General features: G+C 34.4%; 1 protein-coding gene across 6 annotated transcripts in view; it reads left to right on the top strand.

Moving 5' to 3' along the window:
- The window catches only part of SLC4A7 (solute carrier family 4 member 7), a 116,574-nt gene that overhangs the window by 68,017 nt on the left and 27,828 nt on the right, over positions 1 to 20,729 (top strand). For all 6 annotated transcript variants that reach the window (XM_046001499.1, XM_046001496.1, XM_046001497.1 and 3 more), the window contains 8 exons: positions 2,826 to 2,941; positions 4,852 to 5,009; positions 6,612 to 6,699; positions 7,289 to 7,435; positions 11,469 to 11,575; positions 13,800 to 13,974; positions 17,707 to 17,840; positions 19,025 to 19,270. In XM_046001499.1, the coding sequence (XP_045857455.1) occupies positions 2,826 to 2,941; positions 4,852 to 5,009; positions 6,612 to 6,699; positions 7,289 to 7,435; positions 11,469 to 11,575; positions 13,800 to 13,974; positions 17,707 to 17,840; positions 19,025 to 19,270 (1,171 nt within the window). The remainder of the gene's footprint in view (positions 1 to 2,825; positions 2,942 to 4,851; positions 5,010 to 6,611; positions 6,700 to 7,288; positions 7,436 to 11,468; positions 11,576 to 13,799; positions 13,975 to 17,706; positions 17,841 to 19,024; positions 19,271 to 20,729) is intronic.

The following is a 20,729-nucleotide window of genomic DNA, read 5'->3' as shown; positions in this document are numbered from 1 at the left end:
TTGAAGAAATTAAGCTTTTTTTTTTCCTCCTCTGCCATAAGTATGCCATGAGATTTAAAGAAAAGAAATTAGAATGGAAGGAAAAGAGAGGAATTTGTAAAGACAAGAAAAAGCCCATAATTACTGTTTAAAAGGACATGTGTAGAAGGTATGTAATTAAAATTATAGGAGCAGCTATATGTTGTTCCCTGGTATAATTACCTGTGGTAATACCTGTGGTATTACCTTGAAACACCTAGAAACCCTGGTTGAGTTTCCTTGAAGTCTGCTGTTATGTTACAGGAGGAAAGTAGCCTTAGCATCATTTTGGAGACTGATGTCCTAGATCTTGTGTCATGGGATCATGATTTGTGCATACCCATAGTAAGAAAGAAAGTGGTGTTTCCTATTATGTTTTGGAGAATAATTACATGTAAAAGAGTTAAGCTTAGTTTTAGTATTTGTAACTATCTTCTGACTCCCTGTTTTTCAAATTTGGCACTGTTGACATTTTGGGCTGGACTCGTCTTTGTCATGAGGGGCTATCATGTGCATTGTAGGATGTTCGACAGCATCCCTGGCCTCTGCACTAGCTGCCAGTAGTACTCCCTAGTTGTGGTGATGAAAAATGGCCCTCCCTATTGCCAGATATCTCTCGGGGGACAGAATCTTCTCTTTGTGCACCACTGCTCCAACTGCTTCTATTTTCAATCTTTTAGTGGCAGAAGACTCGGTATCTTGGATTTATCTTTCTCTAGATATGTTATTGTGAGAAAAACTGTAAAGACAAAAGAATAGATTTACCAAAGTATGATTTTAAAATCCAAGTATTGATTTTATATATATACAGACGTTGTTTTTTTCTTAAAGCCAAGAAGTACAGTCTTTCTGAGTTATCTGTGCTAGCGATAGTTTTAATTTTGGGGAATTTACTCATTTAATTCTGAGCACTGGAATTTATTGTACAAGCAGGGAGACTTCCTTTACTGGTTGAGAAACAACTTTAACTTAGCTGAGATTGCGAAGGACTGCACAGAGAGGATACTGGTGAAAAACTAACGTATACTTCTTATGCCAGTTCTAATAGGTTTAGGATGTCCAGGTTAGCTGGATGACTTGAGATCCTATTCTAACTTTATCAGTATTGCATTTCCACATCATTTCTTCTTCCCGCTCCCACTATATCCTTACATTCTCCCCATAGTCTCCATTCTACTCTTCTCTCTAAAATATGGTGGCTGACACTGTTCTAGGAAATTGAATATATATTCTTTTGATTATACATGGGTGGACTGAATATGTTTAGTAGTTAGAAGTGTATGTATTGATGGTCACGTGCAGTTGACACCTTGACACCAAGGCCTTAATGGTATGCCGCTGAAAAATGCTGGTTAACCTTTTTTTATCCACCCCCGTCCCCTAAACTGGGCATGTATTTTAATAAAGGAATGAACTCCATTCTGGAATTTCAGAGGCAGAGGTCAAAGAAGAGGAATCATAGTAACTATTCTGCTAAGCTAAGGTGATAGAAATGAGATAAGTTTTAGCATATAGTTTTTATTTGAGAATTGTTTAACACTTCCAGGGCATGTAGCTAAATTGTTTGTATATGCTGTTGTGGTTTGTTTTTTTTTTTTTTTTAAGATTTTATTTTTAAGTAATCCTACACCTAGTGTGGAGCTCAAACCCACAACTCCAAGATCAGAAGTTGCCCACTCCACTGACCAAGCCAGTCAGCTACCCCAACAGTTTACATACGCTTTTTATACTTGGGTTTTTGGGTCATGGTAACATCCTGTTTTAGGTATTTAATAAGAGAAGGGGATATCACAAATGTCTTCAGTCACTGAGTTTAAGTAGTAAACCCAAATGACGTAGATTCAATTATTAGTTACACTGTGTTCTAGAAAGATGAAAATTCCCTCTCATGGAACAGATATATCCAATGTGCTTAAAATTCAGGAAATTTACCAATATTAGCTTTAAAGTTTATAGGATTTAGGCACAAACTGCTTAATTGAATTTCTGTGGGTAGCTAGATTGTTGTGTGAGTGGCAGAGTTAAAACTAAAAGGTCTGTTGTAGGTCAACCTAGCATCTTTTTTCCTGTGCTCAGTGTTTGGGGCAATAATAAACTGTATTCTTGAACCAGAATATCCTGGGTGTTTTGAAAAAGTGAGATACATTTAGTGGTAGAAATCTGTGTTATGTACTTTATAAACATTGAGACTTGAGCTTTTTGCAGACTTCATAGTGATAACAGTTGGTCACAGGCTATGGGTTTTTTTAGGTTATTTTATTGTTGTGAAATATTGCTGCTGAATATCACTTGAAATGAGCATACTAATGATAGAATGTGTATCATTTGTTATCTAAACAAGCTAATTTTACCGATTTGTCTGAGTTGCATTTAAGGTTTATCAGAAAATAAGTATTGTTACTGATGTAAGTATGCCAGCTGTATTTGGCATCATTAAGCTCTGCAGTTGGCATGTGTGTTATGTACATCGCGAGTGCATTCCCTGAGTATTTGTAGTGTAGTCAGACTCAGGTCTTCCATTTTCTGTGTTCCTCACCTACTCACTTTTTTCCTTCTTTTTGCAAATGGCCACCGTTTGTGTAAATTCCAATTATATTATTTTAAATGTTAAAATATACAGCTTCATTATTGCTTAAAATGTTATTCTAGTCTTGCTGGTATGATACTAACACTTGGCACTTTTTTTTTTTTTTTAAACCTTGCACATTTGCTTTTAATAAATTATCACTTTCAGGATATGAGCAGAGTCAGTTTACAAAGTGAATTTCCTCCTTACTGATTTGGAATATTTTGGTTCTTAAATACAGGTATTTTGGCCTCTCCACAGTCTGCACCTGGAAACCTGGACAATAGTAAAAGTGGAGAAATTAAAGGTAATGGAGGTGGAGGAAGCAGAGAAAATAGTACTGTTGACTTCAGCAAGGTAATTCTGTCATTCACTGTAAATTTTCATAATCTCCGAGATTTTCATAATCACTAAGAAAATCACTAGCAATGTGACTTTTATTAGCACTGATTATAATAATTTTTTAATAGATTGGTGATTACAAGCCTATATGTGATACTTGTGATACTTAAGGTCAAAATTATGGCAAAGTTAACAGTCTTAAGAGCATTTGAATATCTTTATATATTACTAGTTTTAGGAATTTTGACAAAAGAATATGTGAATAATATGGTATTTCCATCTTATACCTACCCATAGATATCATGAAACTTTAGTACCTTTTGAATTTGTCATTTGTTCTGGAGCTACTTTCCAGCAAAAAGAATAATTCTGGGAATTATGTTTCAGCACTGGTGATTTAGCCTTTTCTTGGCTGTAATAAGATCCCAGAATTACTGTCTTACAGTGTCAGTATTTTCTGGAATGTCCCTGGGAAACGTATTGGTGTATCCCCATGGGTAGGTAAAGGCATGGATTTAAACACAACTCTCCTGTCTCAACTGTGATTTTTTATTTTGGTAGATGAGTATTTAGGTGAAATAAAAATAGAAAACTCAAAATTTCAAAAGAACTGGGCAAAAAACCCTTAAGTTCAAATTGCAGTTGAATTTAAAGCATACTTTATGAGTACTCCTTCTGAATAATGGATTCTGTGTGGCTGTTACAACTTTTTTGATTAGTTTGCTGTAAGACACTCTATTTTAACATCGTTGTATCCAATTTAAGACTTTTAATTAACTGTGACTATTTGAAGTAAGATGCATTTCCTTAAGCCTCTTATGGTATGAAATCTATAAATCACATTTTGCAGAAAAGGAGTGTAAATAAATGATTTGCAGTATAGCTTTGCTTGAGCTTCTTGCTCTAGAATTATAGAAGTATTTTTAATTCTTCTAACTTGACCATATTTTTACTGGTACTTCTGTTATTTCAGATGAGTGGAAAGTGTTCAGTAACCATACTGCAGCTTATTCTGGTTAAATTGATCAGTGTTATTTTCATTAGACATCTCTCTAGATATGGCAGATGCCATTTATTTCTGTTCCTCTGTCATAGTTTTACTTATTTTTACTTGGCCTATCCTTGTGTACCCCTCCTTGTCTCCTGTTGGGCAGGAGTCTGCCTCCTGGCACTGTAGTTGTGGCACACTGAGTGTGGGACTCAAGAGGCCCGCTGTAAGTGCTGGTTTCATTTCTCATAGATAGTGACTCGTGTGAAACTGCATAGAAATGAAGTTCCCATACTTTGATATGATGTTGATAACCTTTTCTTTGTAATTATACACAGACTACTAAATTTGATTTTATAGCGCTATCCTAAATCTGTACCAGTGATGGCTATTTACTTTAGTTTTAAATAAAAATAAAAACAGTTTTTTGCCATCTACTGAAAATACCAAGGAATACACAGAGCTTTTTTAAAATAAAAAGGACTTATAACAATATATGTAAAATATAAAAGGGCTAATTCATTTCTAAGATTAAGTAAAAATAATCATGAAATGAATAATTTTTAGCACTGTGTATAATTTCATGAGCCATTGTTAGTTTGTGAATATATTTTTGTCCCTAATAGTTTTTAATGAATAGTGCTATAATCACTGAAAATTTTCTCTAGTTTGTATGTTTGAAAATTTAGATCTCTAAAATAGTAAAGAAAAAAAACAGTTGGGAGCATTGTTTGATAGATGTGTTTTGCTTGCTTTTTTTGTATTTGTCTACTCCATTCTTTATATGTGTGAGAATTTTGGTGTTTTTACATCTATTAGATTACTGGTTTTTTAGCAAATAGTAGCCTTAAAAGGAGTTTTTCTTTCCTATTTACCTCTAAATAGACTTAAAAATACCATACAAATTTGATTTTAACTATTATTTATTTGTCGATAGGTTGATATGAATTTCATGAGAAAAATTCCTTCGGGAGCCGAGGCATCCAATGTTCTGGTGGGAGAAGTAGACTTTTTGGAAAGACCTATAATTGCATTTGTGAGACTGGCTCCTGCTGTTCTCCTCTCAGGGTTGACTGAAGTCCCTGTTCCTACGAGGTAGAGTTCGTTCTGATTAACACTCTCAGCATGGCTCAAATTTAAAAATTTTTATCTATTGGTTAAAAGGAGCGTTTTTGCTTTTAAAAGCTTATTTTAATTGTTAATATTGTCATTGCACCGAATGCTTTGACTAGTAGAGCATAAGAGTTATCTTTCTGGAATTAAAAACAAAAAGAAAGCATCCTTTTAAAAAATAATTAGCATTTATACCTTTATAAGAGGTTTGGTGTTTTAGGAGCTTTGGTTTAAAGGCAGCTCATCGTTTTAGACCTATTATGTTCTGTGGAGTGAGAATGGAATTGAATCTTTGCTGGGCCACTTTTTCTGGGAAGGTCAAGCCTGACTGAAATTTCCTAAGCGTCATTTATAAAATGAAGATGTGATTACTTCATAGGGTTGATTAAATGTAATAAAATGCCTCTGAATTAGGTAAAATGCTTTGTTCTGACCTGACCAAAAATTTCTGTTCCGTATTCGTAAGAATTAGCAAGTTGTGTTATAGGATAATCAGTTTATTAGCTACTAGCTGTATAAATTTAATTGTAAATAAGAAGAATTTTAAAAATATCAAAAATCATTTTTATAATAGTAAAGATGAAGAATTAATTATAACTTGATTAGAGTATATGTGCCTATTTCTGGTATGTTTTCCTGGGTTACATTAGTGGTATAGTATTAAGATAAATGAGAAAAAGAATTCTATAGATTCACATTTAAATTCTCATAAAACAAGAAGATGAGTACTTCCAATTTGGGTGTGAATATTAATATCTTACTGTAGTGTTAATGAGGATATAACTAAGTATGACATTAAATACTTTTTATTTAGTCATTTATAAATAAATTTAAAAAATAAAATAATATGAAGTTTGATGTTAAATTTGTGGAGTTGTGAATAAAAATTCTTTTTCCTTGCAGGGTTCCTTTTTTTTTTTCTAAGATTTTTAATTATTTATTTGACAGAGATGCAGAGAGAGCACAAGTAGAGTAGCAGGGAGAGGGAGAAGCAGGCTGTCTGCTGAGGAGGGGTGGGGCTCCATCACAGGACCTTGGGATCATGACCTGAGCCGCAGACGCTTAACAGACTGAGCCACTGAGGCGCCCCTGCATAGTCCCTTATTTACCACAGTAGAGTCTTTATCCACCATAATTTGAGGGATTATGAATTTTTTGTGTATGCTCTGCACGATTTTATTAGGTAAACGTTACTTCTAAGTATTTAGTGGGATAGGTATTTCCATTATTTGCTAATTTACTTTTTCATCAGTACAGATGAGATAAAATTGCTTATTCAGATTCAAAAGGGTAAAGAAAATGGGAACTTCTAACATAAAACTCTCAATTCTTTACTTTTTTACCCTAAAGAAGATGGGGAGCAGTAACTTGGTAGAAAGTTAATTATGAATGCCTTGCTTAGTTTTGTGGTCTGCTTTACTATGAGTAGAGTGTTATTTTTTTTCTCAGTGATTAGTGAGGGGGGTGGAAACGAGATCTGAATGTTGTTTCTGTGTTTACATTTGAATTATTTCTTTATGATTGCCTTGGTCTTTTTGTATATGTTGTTTTTATTAAAGTCTGTGTATTTTAATGTTTCTTTAGATTTTTGTTTCTGTTACTGGGTCCCGCAGGCAAGGCACCACAGTACCATGAAATTGGAAGATCAATAGCCACTCTCATGACAGATGAGGTAATTAAAATACCCCAAGAGGTAGATACTCATCATGACTATCATATTATAAAATCTCTTCGAAGTGGAATTTCAGATCCTTTTCAAACAGACACGAATTGTGAAACATACTATAGTTTTCTTTTTCTTCATAGTGAAGCTTACAAAATTGTCCTTGCTGTCTGTACTATTTTATCTTATTACCTCTTCAACTATTTGCCTTTGGTAAGGTCTTTGAGACCTTTCTGTCAAGATCAGTGGATGCTTTTTGGTCTTTTTCTCCCCTACCCCATTCCCCCGTATTTGAAGTTATTGGCCACTTTCTTGAAATTTTGTCCATCCTGCATTTCAGGATATCATTTCTTTGGGTTTTGCTCAGGATTTCATCTTTTTCCCCTTCCTGCTTTTTTTCTCCATAATTTCTCTCCTCCGTTTTTGAACCTTTTCACTGAACATGACTTATATTGACCAGGACTGCTGTCTCTATTTGGAGCAGAGATTTGTAATTAAGTGTTAGACTTATTTATCATATCTAAAGTGGATTTACCATGTGTAGAATTTTCTTTCAGCTTTAAAATCCTTTTACCCTTTTTTTTTTTTTTTTTGGTAGATTTTTCATGATGTAGCCTATAAGGCAAAAGACAGAAATGACCTCTTATCTGGAATTGATGAATTTTTAGATCAAGTAACTGTCCTACCTCCAGGAGAGTGGGATCCTTCAATACGCATAGAGCCACCAAAAAATGTTCCTTCTCAGGTAAGAATCTACACAATTCTCTGAATTACTTTTTCTTAGTTAAAATATTTTTGAATTGAATATTTTTATGATTCAGAAATCAAAATTATATATAAAAATGTACACTCAGAGAAGGTGTACTCCTACCATATTCCATTTACCTTCTTATAAAACCCTATACCCACCTCCTGTGAGAGGACCATTTGTTACTAGTTTTATGTTTATCCTTCTAATTTTCATTCAGTACAAGGAAATATGAATATAGTCCTATTTCTTCCTTTTTCTTACCAAAAGTTAACATACCACATGTGTTCTGCACTTTGCTTTTTTCATATGACAATATATCCTGGAAATTCAATCATACGATATCCTAGAAATATTTTTCATTTTCTCACAGCTTTGTTATGGGTCATTTATGGATATCCCGTACTTTGTGCTTTTCCTGGGCTCAGGCTTTTGCTTTTACAAAGCATAGAACAGTATTGATATGCCAATTTAGTCTTATGCAGGTTTATTTGTAGGGTAGATTCCCAGAAATAGGATTGCTGGCTCACATGGGAACTTACTTACAATTTTAGTCGATACTACCAGAATCCCTTCTTACTGGGTTGCACTGTTCTGGACTCCAACGCGGATGAATGTCCTTTCCCTACAGCCTCACTAACTGTGTTGTCACACTTTCAGTATTTGTCAGTCCGATAGCTATCTTCATCCTACTATGTCAAGTACTTTAAAGTGGTTTTAATGTACATTTATGTCATTCGTGAAGTTGAATATTCTTGGTTATCTGTAGTTCCTCACTCCAACCACCCTCAAAAAAAAATTCCTTTTCTTAATATTGAGCTTACTTGTTGATCCTTTGGAATTTATTATGGTGTATTATGTGGAGTATGCATCCAAGTTTACTTTTCATCTAAATTTTTAGCTGCCTTTTTGTTCAGCTTATTAAAAAGTTAAGTGTTAAGTGCTGGTGCCTTACATTTTCTAAATTTCCATTTTCATTCAGGTCTGTTTCTAGAATTTCTTTTCCATAGCCTGTCTGTTCATGGACGAGTTCCACACTTTAATTTCTGAGGCTTTTTAGCATATATGAATATCTAGTAGGTCTAGATTCCCTCTTGACCTATTACTCTTTCTTTTCTGAATTTTCTTTGCTGTTTCTGCATGTCTATTTTTCTATGTAAGCTTTAAAATCAGCTTTTAATTTCCAGAAATAAAACCTGATTTTTCAAAAATTGTGAAATTTGTAAATGAACTGACGGAGAATTGACATCTTTGTAACATTGAATCATTCAAGAACATGGTATGTTTTCCCCCACTTTTTTCCTATTTCAAGTCAGTTCTTCTGTCCTTAAGGAATGCAATAAAGTTCTCCTTATCTGCGCTTTACACACTTCTTGGTGAGTGTATTCATTAGCATTTTGTCTTTATTGTCTCTGTTGTAAATGAGGGTTTTGTTCCATTATATCACCAGTTTGTTACTGTTATATATGAAGGGTATTTGTTGCTGTATGTTTCTTTTTGATCTTCCTCCCTTAGTTCTCTCATTGTATGTAAGTTTTCCAGTTATATCATCTGTAGTCAGATATTTTTATCCCTCCTTTTCTCATTCTTCCAGCTCTAAGACATTTTCTATTGTCTAATTGTACTTACTGAAGCTCTAGTAGTGTTAAGTGGTAGTTGACTTTAAATGGACATTTCTTTTCTTTTTTTTTTTTTTTAATTAATTTATTTATTGTAGAGAGAAAGAGAAAATACTTCTGTGTAGATGAGAGTAGAGGGGGTGGGACAGAAGGAGAGGGAGAGAATCTCCAGCAGACTCTGCTTCATCTCATGACACTGAGACTGGGACCTGAGCTGAAACTCAGAGCTCACCTCACTGAGCCATCCAGGCTCCCCTAAATGGGCATTTCTGAATTTGTTCTGAACTGTAGTCCATGTGTTTTTTGTTTGTTTGTTTGTTTTTTAAAGATTTTATTTATTTATTTGACAGAGATCACAAGTAGGCACAGAGGCAGGCAGAGAGAGATGGAGAAGGCGGCTCCCCGCTGAGCAGAGTGCCCAGTACGGGACTCGATCCCAGAACCCTGGGATCATGACCTGAGCCGAAGGCAGAGGCTTTAACCCACTGAACCACCCAGACGCCCCTGAACTGTGTAGTCCACGTTTTTAATGTTTCTCTCATTAAGTCACTGACATTGGGGGCCAAAATACACATTTTTATCATGCTAAGAAAGTATCCTAATTTTTGTTTCATTGATATTTTTAATAAAAGTGGATGTTAAATTTTTTCAAAAAATTAAAAAAAAAAGATGTTATCATCTCTGGAGATGATTGTATGAATTTTATTTACTGATTATTGTGGCAAACCATAGTAAAGGAGTATATAATACGAAAACACTCTTGTGTTGATAGAATAAGCCCAGACTCAGCTTCCAAGTGCTGGTTGTCTCTGTCTAATATTTTGTTTGAGTTGTTTGCATCACTGTAAGTAGATTAGTTTGCAGTATTTTGTGCTGTCTTCATTCACGCTTTGACATCTTTGTTACATTTGTTTCATAACGGTAAATTTGTAAATTTTCCTCTCCTTGTGGTGTCAAAACTTTAAATGGCTTGGAATGATTTGGTTCTAAAAGTTTGGAAGAATTTCTTTGTAAAATGTTCTGAGTCTGAGTCTTTGTGTGGTGGGCTTCAGCAATATGCTTATTTCTTCTGTGGTGATTCACTTGTGTACGCTTTCTGGTTTTTTTCTGGGGTCAGTCTTAAGTTTTCCTAGAACATTACCTATTTCCTATTTTCTGGTGTCAGTTTTGGGAAATTATGTATTATTTGTGTATTACCTATTTCATCAAGGTTTTTAAATTTATTTGCATAACATTATACAGTATAGTCTGTGTGTGTATATGTGTTTAGAAAATTTCCCTCAGTTTGAAGTTGCCTCCTTGTCATATCTTTTGCTGAGTATTAGCTAATGGTTTATATTTTTTCAAATAAAAAAGCTTTTACAACTTATTTCATTTTTCCTTTTTAAAAAAATATTTTGTGGCTCAGTTTCTGCTTTTAGCTATTTTATTTCCTGAGTTAGATATTTAATTCATTTATTTTTATCCTTTCATTTTTCTTAATATAAGTGCTTAATTTTCTTGAATGATGCTTTTGCTGTATCCCATAGATTGTGTTACATAATATTTTTCATTATTTTTGTTTTTTAGGAATTCTATAATTTTATTCTCTTTCCCCTTTGAGCTAGAATATGTTAGTTTTAATTTATTTTCAAATGGTAAACATACAATTATAGATAAGTTTTGCTACTGAACATATAAACCAAGTAGTTTAAGTTTGTAGTTTACTCAGAGCTTTTGACTCGGGATTTCCAAGGATGAACACTCCTCCCCTACCTTTCTCTCTTTCTTCTGTTTTTCTTTTTGTCTCCTTCCCTCTTGCTCCCTGTGTCACATACGACCTTTCATCCCTAGAAGTAACAAATTAGAAGTTAGCTTCTTTATCTTCAGGTGAGGGGGGCAGGGACATCCTTTATCATAAGAATCTTGAATTAGTAATAAGGCTTAATGGGAAATTTATTTTTATGAAAATGTGTTTAACAGATAACTCTTGTATTAATGGCTTCAGGGAAGTAATTTGGTAAAATAAATATGGCATTTACTTTTTTATTAATGTAATAATACTTTTCATTAGTTAGTATGAACAATATTTTAAATATTCTGGTTGGAGAGATGCTTTATTGGGTATTTATTTTCCTATGGCTGATTCATAATTTGAAATAGGTGTATGAATGTGTTTCATAGTATATTTGATATTAAAATTCAAAATATAAAAAGCCAATCATAAGCATAAAATACTAATAGAGACAAATATTAGATGCTGTTCTAAAGTGCAGTTTATTTGAAATGGAGTTTATATTAGGACTCATTTTTTCTAGGAGTACTGATTAGATATGTAATCAACATAAGATCTCCTATTCCCTCTAATTCAAGGGTACCGTCTTAGCTTTTTTAGAACAGAATTCTGAAAATGTGTTTTTTGTGAAATGCAGGAAAAGAGAAAGATTCCTGTATTTCCCAATGGATCTGCCCCCAGCTCAGGTGATACTCCTAAAGAGGCCGACCACCATGCTGGGCCTGAGCTACAGAGGACTGGACGGTGGGTACAAATACTGATTCAATGTGGGAGTCTTCTAGGGGGCTAGGGGTTGATTTGATGAAGAAGGCATAAAAATTCTTTTTTTCTTTTTAAATATATGGAAGTTAGTCTTATACAGTGTTTTTTTCATATTTAAAAAAGTATTATTTTGTAAATGTATGATAAGGAAAATTAATTCATTTAAAAATAAATTTTACTAGTATATACTTGGATTTTGAGTATCAGGTTTTAATTTAAGGTGAAAATATTATGGATCATACAGTAAGAATATCGAGCAATTACATAGTATATAGGGTGATTTACATTACCCAGACAGAAGGTTCTTGAAGAAGGTATGGAGTGCTATTAAAATTCTCCATATGAAGATAGAGAATTATAGGAATAGAGAGGAATTGTAACTGATATTTTCTGTGTGTGTGCCTAGACATTATAAAATAATATGAAAATGAGCATTATATCATGAGATAATGTAAAATTAGAGAGTTAAGCATAATTAAACCATGGTAATAAGCTTTAGAAACCTAGCTAGAAAAACTATTGAAGATGTTAATTTTTGTAATAAATACAGAAATATTTGCTGGGTGCAAACATTGTCTTAAAATATTTTGTAGAAGTAGAGAAATGTTACAGTATTTCCATACCATAGCAAAGCATGTGGATATTGATATTGTTATCTATTGGTGGTGGTGTGAACAGAAGAGATTTTGAATCTTAAATATTTGTTTAGCAAATCAGGTTATTTTATACAGAAACATTATTAGGTGGCATTGATGACATGCCTAAAGAATACTATATAGAAGAAAAATAAATGGCATACTGAATATAAAATTTAGAGAAACTTAAAACCTACAGTTTACTCACTGCCTAATGTATTATAATCTCTATCATAGAAAATAGTCTCTGTAGAATATATATGAGATAGTCTCTATCATAGAGAATAAGATTGCCCTGGTGCGGAAAGTGGTGGTCTAATACTACCTGTTAGTGGTATTTCTTCAGATCTCTGACTGAGAAATACCAAGTTAGACTCCCATTGATTTCATGGTCACACGAGAGCCTCCTATGAAATATAAAACAGTTGTTGATTTGAATATACAGTTTCATTTTCTAGATTGGCACCTTTTTCATTGCAAGTTGATTTCCCTTGCTGTCAGATTATTTATAGAGTAACTTATACTTGTCAATGTGTGTTTAGTATTTATTTTAGTATTAACTTTAAAAAAAGGTAGAATGATAAACCTTGAAACATCCAAAGCATTTTAAAGCGTAAGATTAATTTTTTGGTGTATTTTCTACAGAGTGATTGTATGTTTTATGAGTCACAAAACCTTTTTGAATTACTGAGTTGTCTCTAGTATTTACTGAGTACCTACTATGTCCTAGACAGTGTTCTAGACACTGGTGATAAAGGCAGTAAACAAGAAAAAGCCCCTACCCCTCACAGAGCTTATATAAGATGTATCCAAGAGTCTGATAAAACCACACACACACACACACACACACACACACACACTCACATTAAAATGCTAAGACTTTAATGTACAAATATAGATGTTAAATTTCCTAATTAAAACCTCTTAGTCTTACTAATATGCACATGAACTTGAGTATATATTCAGTAAATTAAATGCTCTGAAGTGGTTTACAGGCTTTTCTCCTGGACAAGAAATACTTATGTTATTGAGGTACTAATTTTAAAAGTCATTAGAATTATTTGATTCACTACTGAGTCTAAGCACAACATACTATATTCATATTAAAGGGTATTTGGGGGACTTAGGATTTATATTATAATTGCCTCCTGATATTTCTGATATTTGCCTTTAAGATTTATAATGTAGATAATAATTGATAGAATTGCTTATGCTCGTTTTCATGAATGGAGTGTTAGGTCTTACCTATTTTATTGTATATTTTCTTGTGCATTTGTGTCTGAAATTACATTTACTCATATAAAATCATTTGCCTGCAGTCTTCTTAATATATAGTCCATAAAATACAGATGTTTATGTGTCTTTTAACTTAATGAGATCTGCCTTTCCTCTATCAGTGGATTAGACTAAATGAGTGTATCTCCTATAATTTATATCATGATTTAAATAGGATATTAATTTTTGTTGACGAAACACTAGGCACCAGCAGTTTTATGTAGCCCATAGTTTTAGTTTGAACTAGCTAGAATCCTCTAGTGTACAGTTTGACGAGTTTCATCTCACCTATTTAGGCTTTTTGGTGGTTTGATACTTGACATCAAAAGGAAAGCACCTTTTTTCTTGAGTGACTTCAAGGATGCATTAAGTCTACAGTGCCTGGCCTCGATTCTTTTCCTATACTGTGCCTGTATGTCTCCTGTAATCACTTTTGGAGGGCTGCTTGGAGAAGCTACAGAAGGCAGAATAGTGAGTACAAAGATTGGTAGTGGCCAGGCTCTTAGCTCTTCAGAGGCAAGTGTGTGTATGCATTTGTCTCACTATTCATACTTTGATTTGAAGAGTCTGCCCACAGCATGATTAACCTGTCCCAAAGCAGACTTCCCCCAAAGGTAATTGCTATGGAAAACATGGGGAAGCCATTTGAGCAAGAGAAGATGCACAGTTGAGGTAAAAAATAAATAAAATAAAGAAAAAAAGAAAAAAGAAAAAAAAAAGAAAAAAAGTTTAACCTGGCTTGCTGGATGAATGGTTTTATAAATTGAGTAAAAGGCTTGTACTGTCTTTGTTGTGGGGAGTGGGGAAGGGTTGCCTGTGGGAGACAAATTGAACTGATGCCGGGTGGGTCATGGGTGGGGGAATTTACCAGCAGGGCTACTTGATATTCTGTAAGGCATCATAGGGTTAATTAGAGCCATGCAATTATTAACTCATCAGCCCTGGTGGGTAGGCCCTGACTCCACAACCAGTCTTCAGAAGTTGTAGACAAATGGTGGATTTTTAGTGTTATTTTGCTGTTATGAAATTTGTGTGAAGGTAGATAACATTTTAATTAGAGAGTATAACTGAAAACTGCACCCATATTTTGATATGACTAAAATGAAAGTTTTTATGATTTTTTGTTCTTGGTAATGCTGTGTAAGGGGCTGTGGGAGGCATGATAACAGAGTATCCAGTGCTTTGTAAAATGTTGAAAGACTAATTTTTTTGTTTATATACGTTTTAATGGCATGTAAATGAGATTATTTGTAATTCTTGAGTGTATTTTATTTAATTGTATTTACTCTTGGGAGGAAATTCATTTTTTACAGACAAAAGATTTAAAAAATAGCCAAAAACTAAGTAATGATAATTATTCAATTAAAATACTTCATGAGCTGAACCTGAGACAAACTTGACAACTGAAATTTCCTTTGAAACTCTATTTTTGGTTATTTAGATTCTTTTACCTTATTCTGCAGTCATTGTATCAAGGGAATCTATTTTTAGTAAGTTGCTTTTATATGCTGTCTCAAACTGTATATGTAACTCTGCTGATCCCCTGGAGATGTGTCTTGTCTGTTACGATCACGGAAATGCTGCTTGCTTTTCGACTGTCCAGCACTGCCTGCCCTTCTCATCCCGCTGTTTAGTACTGCTTGCATGTGGGAGTGCTTGAGGCATTGGGGGAATGTAGACAGCTGTGAGATGGACCCTGACCGAAGAGAAGAAGATAAGATAGTGTATATGTAGGTAACAGATCATGGTGTGCTGTGCCACATGTGAGTGATATCAAGGAAGAGCTGTAACGGCTGAAGTACCAGGAACAGAGAAATTGGAAACATGAGTATTGCAGAGCAGAGTGGTGGGGAGATTATGCATTTGCTTTCAGGTGCTTTATTGGAACCTCAAGTAGGAGGTACAGTTCCAGAGTTTGTAGAGTGGCAAGGAGGAAAAACAAAGGTTGGGAATAGATGAGGTTAACAAGGGAGAGATTTTAGGGGCGCCTGGGTGGCTCAGTGGGTTAAGCCGCTGCCTTCGGCTCAGGTCATGATCTCAGGGTCCTGGGATCGAGCCCCGCATCGGGCTCTCTGCTCGGCAGGGAGCCTGCTTCCCTCTCTCTTTCTCTCTCTGCCTGCCTCTCTGCCTACTTGTGATCTCTCTCTGTCAAATAAATAAATAAAATATTAAAAAAAAAAAGGGAGAGATTTTACAGTGACTGGAGAGGAGAAAAATGGGAAGTTAGTTACATTTGTGGACTAGAGGAAGAATGAGAATGAGGAGGAAAATGGCAAATTAGGCATGGGCACTGTCAGAACTTCAAAAGAGGAATCACCGTGATGTGATTTTGCAAAAACCAAAATAGAGGCTTTGAGAAAGAAAGGGGAAAGAGGAATGTGGAGTGGTCAGTGCCGTGCAGTGGAGAGGTGTATGGGGAGGATAACGGTAGGACTTCTGATGGCTACAGTGGAAACTTGTGAATGTCACGAGGGGAAGGCAGGGTGGTGAGGCAGTGATTTCTTTAGGGAGAGAGACCTTTCAGTTTGGGAATGAACATAATTGAGACAAAATTAGAAAAAGAATAGATCTGGGTAAAGGAACTAGTGAATGTGCCAATAAGGTTTTGGGAGAGCAGTGGGGGAGTAGTGAAGGGAAGGTCTTCATCTGGCAGGTTCTGCCTTTTCAACATGATCTTTGGAAGGAAAACTGTAATTTTGTGCCTCTCCCTCTCATTGCCCCCCCTGCCCTTAGCATTTCTTTGCCGTCTCCTTGGTTCTCTTCTGAATTTTTTGCTTTTTTATCTCTGTAGACATTATTTAGACATTTTTTTCTTTGACTTGAGCTCTACTTAAATTCATTCCTAAATTATACAGTTTAATTGAACTAAGGATTTTATAATGGCTTAGCAGTTAATATGGACACTTTGTCTTGCCAAAAATATGTGAGTTTGATCCTATTTTTTATAGTAATAGTTGAGTAATGCTTTTACTACATACTGTTATTTTTGTGATTTTGATTTTGGAAGACGCTGTTATTTCTGATGATGAGATTTACTGCCATTTATTGAGTGCATTTGTATGGCAGCCTGTAGGCTTGCTAGGTGTTTGCACAAGCACGGCTTCCTTAAGTTCTCTTGGCTTTGGTCACTCCTATTTAAAAAAGAGAAAGGTTGGGCTTAAAACGTTTGAGATATGGCTATGACTTAAAGTCTAGTAGAAATGGGTCTCCTGCTCCACTCTGGTTCTGAAGTCCGCTCTTGCCTGCTGCTCTGCTGCCTGCCAGGTCCAGGAGGGGTGTTTCTCATGAGCTGCTTTTCTTTGCCTTACCAACGATGGGCTTTTCCTCTTTTGAGAGTGCCTTCCAGTTGACCTTGATGTTTGTAAATGGTAAACTGCTCTTCTCTCTCTGATCCCTCCCCTCTGTCTAGTGGCATAGGCTGTGCCCCTTACTCTCTAATAACCTAATCATTTAGAAGGTAATGTTGGTAGTGGTACAGAAACGACATGCTCGCTTTAAGTAAAACTCTCCTGATGCTTTCATTTTCTTATTTTTTTCTTTTTTAACCACCTCTTCATTTAATGGTAGCTGTGAGGTTTTTAAAGAGATTTTCCACCTATTTTAGGATAAAAGCATTTTATTTTTGGTATCTGGTAGTTAAGCCCATCATATAAGATGAATTTCTCTAAAATGTGTAGAAAATTGCTTTTTAGAAATCATTTTGAGAACCATAGCATCAGTTGTTAATTTCTAATTTATTTACTTGAAAGTTTTTTTGTGCACACCATATGGAATATTTAATGTTTTGTTTTTTTATAAGTGAACTATTTCAGACATAACAAAAACATCCAAAATAACAAATGTCTTTGTACTCCCCACAAACTTAAAAAATGAAATACCTATAGATAGAGTTAAATCTCTATATCTATCTCTCTTCCACTTACTCCTCCCTCCTGGCCTCCCACAATAATACGTTTTTGAATAAAGGTTGATTGTAAAAGTTCACTTTTAATATGAAAACAAAACAGTTTTCCCTATGTATTTAAAATGTATTTGTAATTTTCCATATTTAAAATTTAAATTTGACTTAAAAGTTGTTTCTGCTTTGTATTTTTAACTGCTTGATTAGTATTTTTATTTTCCAGATGTCTTATATGTATTTTAGTAGGTTAGAGATAGGTTTATGATGTATTACTTCTATTCATTTCTTTTTTCCTTAAACAGAGTGCAATAGAGTCTCTTTTTGGAGCATCATTAACTGGGATTGCCTATTCGTTGTTTGCTGGGCAACCTCTAACAATATTGGGGAGCACAGGTCCAGTTTTAGTGTTTGAAAAAATTTTATTTAAATTCTGCAGGTACGTAATTGTTATTTACTTATCATATGTGTATAATTACATAGTTTATTAACTTTAGTTAGAAGTATTTTATATATTTAGTAGCTGAAAAAGAGGACCTGATCAATATATATATTTTCAGCATTTTGGGGCTACCATGTAGTTGACCCTACTCTGGTCCCTTCTATCATTCCTACCCCAGTCACTTTGAGTATAAAATCAGTGGATTTGAGTCCTGGTCAACAAATCACTCGGGCAGTAAGAATCTTATGTCCTAGCAAATTTCAACCCACTAAGAAGGTGTTAAACTAATTGTTGATTAGTTGGTATGTTGGTCATACAAAGGAATTTTAAAAAGAGGTGGATCTTGGAGGCTGAAGCTGACTTTATCTGTCAGACCTTATCAATCAGACAGCCATAGCTATCTGTTGTGTTGTCAGTCTCCACTGGCCGGGTCATTCACAGTGGGAATCAGTGCGTGGTACTGTGGCTGGTAGACTTGGAATTTGACATGGCCAGTACTGTTCCTTTTGTGAGACAAATGTAGTTGAATATTTTAGCCTGAAACAACTTAAATTAAATTATTAAATATTTGATTCATCTAACTCATCTTGTTCTGATTCTTTTTTCACTGAGCAAGCTGATTCTGATTCCAATCTGGCATACTAACTACATAGACTAAGAGGGAATGCAGTGTCCTGAAGTGTTCTGGACCCTGTGGTCTTAATTTCTTACTTGACATTGCGTTTAAAAAATGAAGTCACTTCCTGCGGTGACACTGGTGGCAGGAGGCATGGTATTGGTGGCGGTGGTGAAGGGGACAGGGATGTGGTTACCATGTTGACAGAGTTTCTGGGTCTTCAGAGAGTCACGTCCAATTGTCCTATAGAATGTACATCTGTCATTTACTCCCTAGAACTGATTTCAAAGTGAGGTCTTTGTTTTTGGAATGTTAATTACCTGGTAGACTTTCACTGTCAATCTTTTGTATAGGTAAAATATAACCATTATAATTCTGTAATCTTCAGTTACAGCAGAAACGTACAGACAGCTTTCTTTAGTTGTTATTTTTATCCGGTAATTTGCTCTTTTTTTAGGGATCTTATGTTTCCATACTCTTTTTATTGCCTGTTACGAAATTTTAATTAAAGATATACATTGCCATGTGTGTATGTTGATCATGTCCATGTTTTTTCCCTAAACAGAGATTATCAGCTTTCCTATCTGTCATTAAGAACCAGTATTGGTCTATGGACTTCTTTCTTGTGCATTGTTTTGGTTGCAACAGATGCGAGCAGCCTTGTGTGTTATATTACCCGGTTCACAGAGGAGGCTTTTGCGGCTCTAATTTGCATCATATTCATCTATGAGGCTTTGGAGAAGCTCTTTCATTTAGGAGAAATATATGCATTTAATATGCACAACAATTTAGAAGAACTGACCCACTACTCGTAAGTGTATTCCGTTTTCCCCAGTATTAAAATGTATTTTTGCAGAGATGTCTGAGCCAAAAAAATGAATTTTTTTGCATTGTGATGCTCATTGTATATCTAGCTGTAACTACCCAACTAGCTATATGGAGGTTGACAGATGAGATTTTACCAGAGCACTCCATGAACGTAAATACAGTTGAACAAATTCAATCATTTTAATCCTTGAAACCACTTATTCAAGTATGGGTATTTTTGGTCTTCTGTTTGAATTGATTCAGTCAATTTAAATTTAGTTGGTAACCACCATCGATTTGAATCAGGCAATTATATTAGATCTTGTATTCTTTAGCCAAATCCTAAATGTAGGATATAATATTTCTTATATTTTTCTTTTTCTTTTTTATATATATTATATATATAATAATAATATATAATATATATAATATATATAATATATATAAATAATAATAATAATATATTATTATATATATTATATATATATATCATATATATTATTTATTTTTTTGGGAGAGAGAGAGAGAGAGATGGAGAGAGCACAAATGGGAAGGAAAGGGAGAAATAGGTTCCTCGCTGAGCAGGGAGCCTGAGGTGGGGCCATCCCAGGACTCTGGGAGCATGACCTGAGCTGAAGGCAGATGCTTAACCAACTGAGTCACCCGGGCACTCCTCTGTTTCTTACATTTTTTGTATATTGCATTTTCATTAACATTTTTGAAGTCTGATAATTTTTATTTGAAGTCTGATAATACTTATTTTAAAGTATGATAAAATTTTATTTTATTAACATTTTTTGAAGTCTGATAATTTTTATTTGAAGTCTGATAATATTTATTTTTAAATTATAATTTCAGTATACTCTCATGTATAATATTTGGTGCAGTACTTGTGATAAGAAAATCATGAATTGAAAATATTTAAAGACTCTAGAATAAAATAAGATTTGAAAAGTAATTATAATAGTTACAAAAGGTTGCCAGATATATTCAGTAAAGTCAAATAGGTTGTTAAAATTAAATGTATCTAGGTAGATGGAGACCTATATTTGCTGTTTTGAGCAGTCATGCTTGGAGTAATTGTGATCCTGGATTCGGTTGACTTACATGGAGAAAGTAACAACAAACAAGGGTACAAGTCCCTCCTACTGCTACCAAGTCTCAAATCCCTGTGCTCTCCCCTTTCCCTCCATCCCTTCCTTGCATACTCAACTTTGATGGACAGAGTAGGGAGGGGTATGAAAATTTCTATGAGACATTGACCTATTTGAGGAGAAGAGAGACACTCTGATGCCAACTCTGTTTGGTGCTATCATCTTTGCTCTTAAACTAGTTAATTTTTTAAGTGTTATTCTTGGTTTTTTCCTCTTTCCTGTTCCTTTGATCTTTATGAAGCATGGCTTTTATAACTAGTGCTAGCCAATCAGAACAGTATTTGCTTCTGGTTAACTGAGTAATTACAC

This window comes from Meles meles, chromosome 4 (assembly GCF_922984935.1).
Source record: "Meles meles chromosome 4, mMelMel3.1 paternal haplotype, whole genome shotgun sequence".
Lineage (NCBI taxonomy): Eukaryota > Metazoa > Chordata > Mammalia > Carnivora > Mustelidae > Meles > Meles meles.
This window is presented reverse-complemented; position numbering and strand designations above follow the sequence as displayed.